Source organism: Phacochoerus africanus, chromosome 6 (genome assembly GCF_016906955.1).
Source record: "Phacochoerus africanus isolate WHEZ1 chromosome 6, ROS_Pafr_v1, whole genome shotgun sequence".
In the NCBI taxonomy this organism is placed as follows: Eukaryota; Metazoa; Chordata; class Mammalia; order Artiodactyla; family Suidae; genus Phacochoerus; species Phacochoerus africanus.
In genome coordinates this window covers 116,198,323-116,207,925 of record NC_062549.1, presented here as the reverse complement: position 1 = coordinate 116,207,925, position 9,603 = coordinate 116,198,323, and the positions used below count along the sequence as shown (strand labels likewise).

Genomic DNA, 9,603 nt, shown 5'->3' with positions numbered 1-9,603 from the left:
TATCACAGAGTATTGAATAGATTTCCCCAAGGTATAAACGAGGTCCTTGTTACTGATGGATTTAGTATACAGTAGTGCATATATGCCAATCCCATCCTCCCAATCCATCCCTCCCCTTGACGTTTCCTCTTTGGTAACTATAAATTTGGTTTCAAAATCTGAGTCTGTTTCTGTTTTGTGAATAAGTTCTTTTTATCATTTTTATTTGATTCTACATATGAGCAATCTCACATGGCATTTGTCTTTCTGACTTACGTCACTCAGTATAATAACCTCTAGGTCCATCCATGTCACTGCAAATGGCATTATTTTGTTCTTTTTTTTATAGCTAAGAAACATTCCACGTTATCTAGATACCACATCGTCTTTATCCAATCCTCTGTTGATAGATATTTAGGTTGCTTTTTAAATTTAGGGGGTCATTTAAGTTGCCTTGGCTATTGTAAATATGCTGCAATTAATACTGAAGTGCATGTAGCCTTTCAAATTATGGTTTTCTCTGGATAGAAGCCCAGGAGTGGGATTGCTGGTTCATATGGTAGTTCTGTTTTTAGTTTTTTAAGAGACCTCCACACTGCAATTCACAGTAGTTATACCAACCTATGTTTTCACCAGCAGTGTAAGAAGTTTCCCTTTTCTCCATACCATATCCAGCATTTATTGTTCGTAGACTTTTTGATGATGGCCATTCTGACTGACGTGAGGTGATACCTCATTGTAATTTTGATTCACATTTTTCTAATAATGAGAGATACTGAGCATCTTGTCATGTGTGCTTTTTGGCCATCTGTAGGTCTTCTATGAAGAAATGTTTGTTAGATCTTCTGACCCTTTTTTGATAGGGTTGTGGGTTTTTTTTGATATAAAGCTGTATGAGATGTTTGTAAATTTTGGAGATTAATCTCCTGTTGTCGGTCACTTGTTTTGCAAAGATTTTCTCCCATTCCATATGTTGTCTTTTTTTTTTTTTTGCTGGTTTCCTTTGCTGTGCAAAAGCTTTTAAGTTTAATTAGGTCTCATTTGTTTATTTTTATTTTCATTACTTTGGGAAGTGGATCTAAAAAGATATGGCTACAATTTCTAAGAGTGTGCTGCCCGTATTATAAAATATTGACATTTCTTCATTCAAATTGTCCTTTGAGGGGAGGGCAGGAGGATGGAGGGAGGTGGTGGGTCCAGGGGTCGGAGTGATCTCCCACATAATGGAAAAATAATTCTGTTGGGACTTTCACTATTTCGTCAAAAGTCTAAAATAAGAAAAAGTATTTACCTAGTGATATCACTTTCCCACTTCTCATTAGTTAATACTGTTAGTGTTTTTCTAATGTTGTTTTTACTATCATTGTTTTTCTTTTTCCACTCTTACTTCTCTCAGGATTGATGTAAAAAATATCTATAATGATGTAGCTGTAACTAATAATGGTATTTAATATGTGAACTTTGTTTCTCTATAGTTAATAAACTATGTAACAATATAATTCAGAGATTTTAAAATATATTTTACTTAATAGATAGGTAGCTATGATAATTTTCATTCATTTTATTTTCTTGAAATAGATAAGATGCCAAAACCCATCTTATTAAGGAACTGGTTACACAGTACTTTCCACCATATTGATCTGAGTGAAGCGCAAATCACTTCCTTTCTTGGAAGACTTTTTGTTCCATTTAATTCAGTCTGGCCATCTCAGGGTTGAGCACAAAAATGCATCTCATTTCAGGTGAAAGTTTCTCTGTGCCTTAGAAATTTTCATTTCCCTCAGTGAGATTAAAAAATAGCATAAAAACATTTTATTTATACCAGAGACCCCAGTGTGATGGTGATTAAGCCAATAGACTCATTAACTTACTTTGTGCCCCATGTTGTCGATAGAGTAAGTTTTACTCTGGGGACGTGGGGTTGGCTCTTCAGTTTTGACAAAAAGACAAATATTTCCATTATAGAAAGAAGGCCTACTTTATCTAGCCATAGAAACAGAAGTAATTTAAAAATAGAAATCAGTGTATTTGTGTGGCTTCATATAAATAGCATTATAGAGAGAAAAGCCATTATAAGGTTATTATAAAATAAGTTCTAATTACTATAACATGATATATTTCTGAAATTATTTCAATTTGTATTCTTTGAAGGGAAGAATTAACAGTGGGTCTGTAACTCTTTTCTCCCTCTGTTTTGACCCTGACCAATCTCCTTTTAAATATTGAGTGATGTTCTTATTAGATAGAAAATAAATGAGGATACTTCAGGGGTTCCCTATGTAGTGATAACTGAACTTGCAATGCTTTTAGCAGGATATATTCTGAAAGATTTTAAACTGTGTATGATTTTGCAAACTCTGGGCCTCTGGGTTGCAACTGTGTTGAGGAATCATTTGTTAAATGACCAATAAGAAGACATGAGACTAAAAAAATATAGAACTTCAGAGACCCTAAAACTTGCTAAACTCATCCTTCTCGAGTTCAAAAGACATTCTGGTGAAAAGCGACCTCAGAAGCTCTGTCTAATGAATGTGGATCTGGCATATAAGCCACTGCCCTTTTTTGCTATCCTTTGTGAATCTCTGTAAATCTTCTATTTTGTGTGAGTCTGTTTTGTTGATTTGGACTCTATGATGCAATTTGTTGTTTTACTTTTTTAAAAATAAATATTCATAAAAGTTCTGTGGGGTAGGTAATGCGTTATTAGCTGTGTTTTAGAAAAGGAACTTAGGTTAAGGCAAAGATATGACAAGTAGGAGATCTAGAGCAGCAGCAACTATTTATTTAGGTCTTAAGAGTATATTAGTGTGCTAGGCTCTTAACTCATTTATTTTGCCATTATCCAGCTTGCAGAAGATATTTACTTGAAACTAATAAAGCTTAAGCTAATTCTTTTTTCCAAGGCACCGTATAATACCTTAGAAATCTCCTAGAAACATATTCATATGGTCATATGATTGGTAAAATTTGCCAAAGATTCTTTAACCATGGTCAGTGGAAAACATTGTCTTTCCATTCCAACTTCTCTATGTCTGTGTTGGGTGGTGTGGAAGGAGTCAGGAAGGAGGAAATTTAATCAGAGATTCATTTGTGTGGGGTCTGTGGAATATGTTTACGTGGTGGGATATAATTACATGAATTGCAGTTAATACTTATGTATAATTAATGTCAGTAATCCCAGTATAGAAACTTCTTTCTGGAATAACCCTATACCCACTGTGTTATGATAATGAAAATGGTAGGACAGAATTTATACCATAGCATGCATGGGTCTTATGGTGCCCAGAACCTGAAATCTATTGGTAGTGGAGGAGACGCAAGATATAAAATGTACAGAATCAGAGGTTATTCTGTGGAAAAGTCTCACAAACTTATAAGGCATATACAAAGGAAATGTAAAAGAGCTTTTCCTGAGTTTAAAATAACCCCAAAATTTAAAAATACTTACCAATAACAGATGTAAAACTAAAGCATCTCTAAGCTATCGATACTAGGAAACACATTTTTAAATCTAACATGTTAGAGAAATTTATTCTTTCAACAAGAAATTTAAATTATAAAATTCTCTTTTGAAGAGGCACTCAGAGATTGCAGCCAAAAATATAAGTGTATAAACACATAGGATAAAAATGTTTTAGAAGTATTTTAGAGAATCAGTTAAAACATTGATATTTTCCTGGATGTTCTGATACTTTTGGCATGGGTCCTTTTTTTTTTAAATTAAGAATTTGTTGTGATATCTTTACTTATTCTAAATAGTATCTTTTAAATTTTTTATTTGTAATTTTGTATTTCTTTCTAAAATATAATTATACCAAATTTTATGTGCATCAGGTCTGGGACTTACCCATACCTGCAAGGTCAATATTATTCTCCATAATTTACACATGAATAATTTATATGTGCTGGGCTAGGACCAGAATGTAATGTTTTTTCCATTCCACTGAGCTTCCTTTGGTCCAGATTAAATCAATTATGAGAGAAAAAATTTTGATATTATGCAGAAAACCATAGCTGTACATGAAAGGAATGGACAAGGATAGGTGGTTTAGTTATATATTCATTAATTCTATTGAGTGCCAAATTTGAAGCCATTTTGTCTAAAGGGATGAAAATAATGCAGCTTCCCCAGTGCAGGTCAAAATGCAAGATATCTCCTCCTTGCCATGCATTCATTACAGCAAATGGTCTAAGATATGGAACTCTTCTTCCAAAAAAATTGTTTTTTTATCTATGATTTAGAGACTGTATTTCAAATAAAAATTGTGGGAATATTTCTAACACTGAAATTATGAACATATGTTTGTAAAATGTTTAATTATGAAAAATATTCATTTGACATTTAAAATATAACCTATCTTTATTTTGTCAGTAGAGTATTACCATGTGATGTTTTTATTTTAGACAAGTAGAGAATTTAAACAACTAATCCCTGAAAGATAATATTCTTTTTCATCAAGTGTAAACTAATCTAATCTGGATGGTCACGAAATAGAATTGAAAGTATTTTCTGCAATAGAGAGTAATTTAAAACTTATTTAAGAAAGAGAATGACCAATCCAGGTAGACAAGACTTGAGTTTATTTATACGATTCATTATCTCCCTTCTTGAAAGGACATTTACAAGTTTGATTTCAAAAATAAAAGAACTTCTGAATGACAAATGTTCACGTTTTAATTTCAATATTACAGGTATGCTCTTTTGTGATAAATTATCAGTTGAAAATGTTCCAGTGAAATCTGGCATCAATTAATTTAACACTTTATATAAGAAATAATAAAACATTTATTTTCAAGTCTTACATATATTACTTAAAATAGATACAATTTGTAATTTTAAAAATTTACTGCTATTTCAAGCTACCTGAAAGAAAATGCCTTAGTGAAAAAAATGTTTTGTTTTTAGTAAGTATGACTTTTAAAACAAGCACTTGTTAGTAACAGTCCACCCATATGTTATTTAGCAATTAGGTCAAATAAGTCTGATATTATCTTGAAAGAAAAGAAATAATATTTATTGGGCAGGTGCAGGTAAAATAATATTTGGAGACTATTATAATATGCAATTTAGAATCAAATTCGAGAAGTTGATTGATTAAAAATATAACATGAACAAATCCATAAATAATTGCTTAGTCTCCATCTTTTAATTATTAACCTGAATGGCTGAAGCACACTGAAAACGATGAATTGAGATAAGGTAGTATAAAAATTGTACATCTGATTGCTTGCTTGACAGAGGCATCAATTTGTTAAAATAGCTTCTCATACATATTTTCCTGTCCAAAAATATAAACTTGCTTATTATCCATATATACAAGTATCCTGTGAAATCCTGGAATCTAAAAAAAGACTGAGGTATAGCATTGATTAAAAGCATCAATATGCGTGATGTTTTTGGCTGAAATTCAGCAAAATTAATGGTCAGTAGAGAAGAGTTGATCGGCGTGTGCTTCCAAAAATCTTCCAGGTTTTTGCCCTCTGAGAAATTTGTTGGCGGTATCAAATAACTGAACTCTTCACCATCAATATATACAAAGGCATTTTATTATTCATCAAAGAAAGGGAATTAGAGTCATCAGAAATTACAACTTTATTTTTTCATACATATATTTATTGCCATCATAGTTCTGCAATTGTCATAAAATTAGAGTCAGATGGAATTCAGAGACACGTGCAAGTTTTGGAAATGGACACATAGATAACAGTATAGAACTGTACATAAAATAATTACAATTTATTAAACACACTGTTTTAGCACATCCTTGATGGATGGGAATGAGCACCATATCTTTTATGAATATATATTTTTCTCTTTTTTTCTACAGCACCAAAGAAATCCAAATAGGGAAAGGAGAGATGAAAATCGGGAATCAAGAAGAAGGCCTGTTTCCATCTCAGCCACACTATCTTATATTTTTATGATTTTCAAAGCTTTTGTCATGTGATTCTGCCCCCCACAAAGGCATACTTCCTAACTGGTACACGTATGTAGCAAGTTGTTTTCTATACCATCCTTATTCAAAACTTGCATGTGGCATAAAATGGGTTGGTGGCACCAAGGTATATTTTCAGTTAATTTCATATGTTCTTTGTCCTAATCTTAGCCCAGAAAACAAACGGGACCAACTTCAAATCCAAACTTCTGATTCTGATCACCAAAGTCATTGATCATTACATCAACAACAGGTACTTGATCAATTTTCGGTGTATTGATTTCAATCACGGTCTTTTCATAGCCTTTTCTGGACTGTAAAGTTAAGCAGAAATAAAAAGTTATACAATAATTTTATATATATATATATAATGATTTTTATTTTTTCAATTATAGTTGATTATAGTGTTCTGTCAATTTCTACTGTTCAGCAAAGTGACCCATTCATACGCATATATATATATATATATATTCTTTTTCTCACATTATCCTCCATCATGTTTCATCACAAGTGACTAGATATAGTTCCCTGTGCTATACAGCAGGATCTCATTGCTTATCCACTCCAAAAGCAATAGTTTGCATCTATTAACCCCAAACTCCCAGTCCATCCACTCTCTCTCTTAAGCCTTTGAGTGAAGGTGAGAAAGAAGAAAGTGAAAAAACAAATTTGCTATTCTCTTTATTCTTATTCTTCTTTGTTATCATTTAAGTCATATATAGTTTTAAATTTTGAATGTTGACTACATTTAATATTTAGCTATAATTACCCAAGATAATACTCTCATATACTGCATGGTTGTAGAGAATCCTACTGAATTGATAAATACATTTTAATATGAATACTGATGTTAGTACTGGGACAGACCCTTACATAAATAATGTGTCCTTACCATTATAATATACATATGTACATACATACACACACACACACAGTAAAATAAATTTTATAAGAAAAATTTGAATACAGTATAGGAACTATAATAAGTCCCAAGTCAAAGCATTACTGCTACTATGTATTACTTTTGTGAATAATTATCAATACATTACTATTGGGAAATCCAAAACACTTGTTCTTTTAATATACATTATATTCTCTTCTTTGATTTTGTGTAGTCTATTGACTTCATTTATTTGTAATTGTGACTACTCTTCAGTCACCAGGCAAGACAAGGAGCTTTTTAGGGTGCTCTCTGGGTAATTTTCTCTTGAGAAATCCCCATATGTGTGAGAAAAATAGTTCCAGAGGATAAAAGTAACAACGATAGTAGCTGTCTAAAGTGTTGTAACACAATACCAACCAGTAAGCTCCTTATAAGCAAAATACAGGGGTAAGAGTTATCTGTGGTATAAATGCTATAATGGTGGTTCCTTTTTCTGTTATTTTAGTCATGGATTAAGAAAGCGAATGAAATAACGCTCTTGATCTTTTTTGTCACTTCAGGAATAACTAGCTGTAATAGTATTCAAATATCAGGCATAATTCCATGCAAATAACATATGCTCCGAGATTACCTTCTGTTATGGCTTTAAAAATGTATCTCTATGTTTCAGAGTTTCTGCATCTGCGTGTCTGTATGAAGAACTGTGGTTTCTCATAGACTGTACTGTTGATATGTCAGTGTTAAGCATCAAATCTTCATAACAACTGACATCCATTTCATGAGCGAAAGCTGACTTAGGGCCAGACCGGGATGGTTACGTGCTGCCTCCTCCCTCCGTGAAGGAAGGCAAGCCGAGATCATACTCACCGCACAGCCATCATACAGGGCTTTGATGTAAGGGTTGTTGTCATAGGACATCTCCTCATCATTTGATCCCAGGAACCGCAGTGCTTTGTCATAGCTTCCTGACGACACATCATACCAGGCTGCTGACTGATGACAGTGGTAGGTAAAATTTTGCCGAGCAGAGGCAGTTAGAAGTTTCAGGAATGTCATTTGTACCATATTAATGGAATTGCCTTCAACATCTAAATACGAAAGCTGGAAATAAGAGAATAGAAAGACACAAAGATGTTTATCTTCTTTTCTGTCATAAAAGAAGAAAATCACTGTCAACAGTGAACTGGAATCTCAGAAGCATTAGAATGAATCAATAGACTCATTTTCACTTAATGAAAGAAAGTGTGCATTGAGGGTCAAAAGACCCAGAGAGAGGATTTTATGAAATCAGGACTGTATTCCCACCTGAGTTACTGTCAGCAATACCTGGAAAAAAAGCCCCACTTTATTTCTATAGTTTCCTAATTAGTAAATACCTCAAGAATATTTTTGTTTCTAGGAAATTTTTCATTATATTGGTCTATATTTTTTAAAATAGAGTGGTAAAAGAGTGAAAATGAAAACTGAATCTCTGTGTAATGCAAAGATTAACTATTTATATGTTGTTTAATTTCACCTATTTTCCTAGTATATCTACTTAATTAAAATTTTTCGAAATATTCCTGCCTTTTTCATTTGGGGGCCACATCCTCCAAGGAGTTTTGGGTTTTCCAGTTTCCAGCCTGTTTGTTCCTAGGTGATATATTTTTATTATTATTGTATCACCAGCACCAAGCATATTGCCTGAGACATGCAAGTGAATATTTTTTGTTAGGAAATACTTGTTTTTTATTTAGAGCAGGACAACGGTCTTAATTGCTAATTAAGCAATTAGAAATTGTCTCTTTTATAAAGTTCATATATTGTTTTATTGGGTATAACCAAATTATCTGGGTCGGCTGAAAATATAACCTAAATTTAAAAAAATATTAAGATTCACTCAGACTAAAGGTTAAGTCAATACAAAGGCAATTATCTATGACTTTCTTTTTATTGATTTCACTTAATCCTTACTGATTAACAGCTCAGATGGTAAGGATCCTTGAGAAGCTGGAGGAAAAAAAAAAAAACTGGGAAATTCACTCTAAGGAAACAAAACTAAACAGCAAAAAATAAAACTTCACACAGAGTTCTATGTATGTATTTTTATCTCATACACAGATACAAATGTAACATGGATATATGTAACTTGAAGACAACTAGGAGTTATGTCAAGTGGTGAAGTTCACTACAAGTTGTTAATTAATATGTGTAGATTCTTATAGGATAACTATGTAAATAGCTGTGAAAGGAAAATAATAGCTTTTTAAAGAATATTAAACTATTGAAAAATCACCTGAATAAGTGGGAAACTTTCACTTGAATACATCTAATTAATATCTTAAAAACAAATACATTTTAAGCTGCCTTTAAATACAAATTTAGTTTTGATATCGAATCTTAGAATATCTATAGAAAATTAATCATGAACTGGTAATTGTATGAAATATCTAAGTATACGTGTGCTATAATACAAGTAAAAGGTCAGGTCAATTCACTTTATTTCCAGACGTAACTACTGGAAAAAAACATTTCACATTCCAAAAGTTCTTACTGAAATTGAAAACAAAGAATAAATTAGGTTTCAAGTATAAAGGAAATAGAGTCAGAGATACTAAATAGATATTATATTCTCTATATCTGATATTTCTAACAATCCATTTTTTGACTAGCTCGGGTACTTACTGAAATGCATACTTTATTTGATATTTTTATTTTAGTAAATTTAATATATTTGTATTTATTTTGATACAAAAATTTTAGACTTCTCTCTAAAATACCAAAGTGATCTAAGAGATTTATTTAGTTAGAGCAAACTAGAGAATA

The 9,603-nt window shown here is 32.0% G+C and overlaps 1 protein-coding gene across 1 annotated transcript in view; it reads right to left on the bottom strand.

The window, feature by feature from the left end:
* Positions 1 to 4,537: 4,537 nt before the first annotated feature.
* COL11A1 (collagen type XI alpha 1 chain) overlaps positions 4,538 to 9,603 on the bottom strand; it is a 202,896-nt gene continuing 197,830 nt past the window's right edge. The window contains exons 66-67 of the mRNA XM_047785169.1: positions 7,666 to 7,899; positions 4,538 to 6,229 (exon numbers count right to left, since the gene is read on the bottom strand). Coding sequence (XP_047641125.1) covers positions 6,083 to 6,229; positions 7,666 to 7,899 — 381 coding nt within the window. The 3' untranslated portion in view covers positions 4,538 to 6,082. The remainder of the gene's footprint in view (positions 6,230 to 7,665; positions 7,900 to 9,603) is intronic.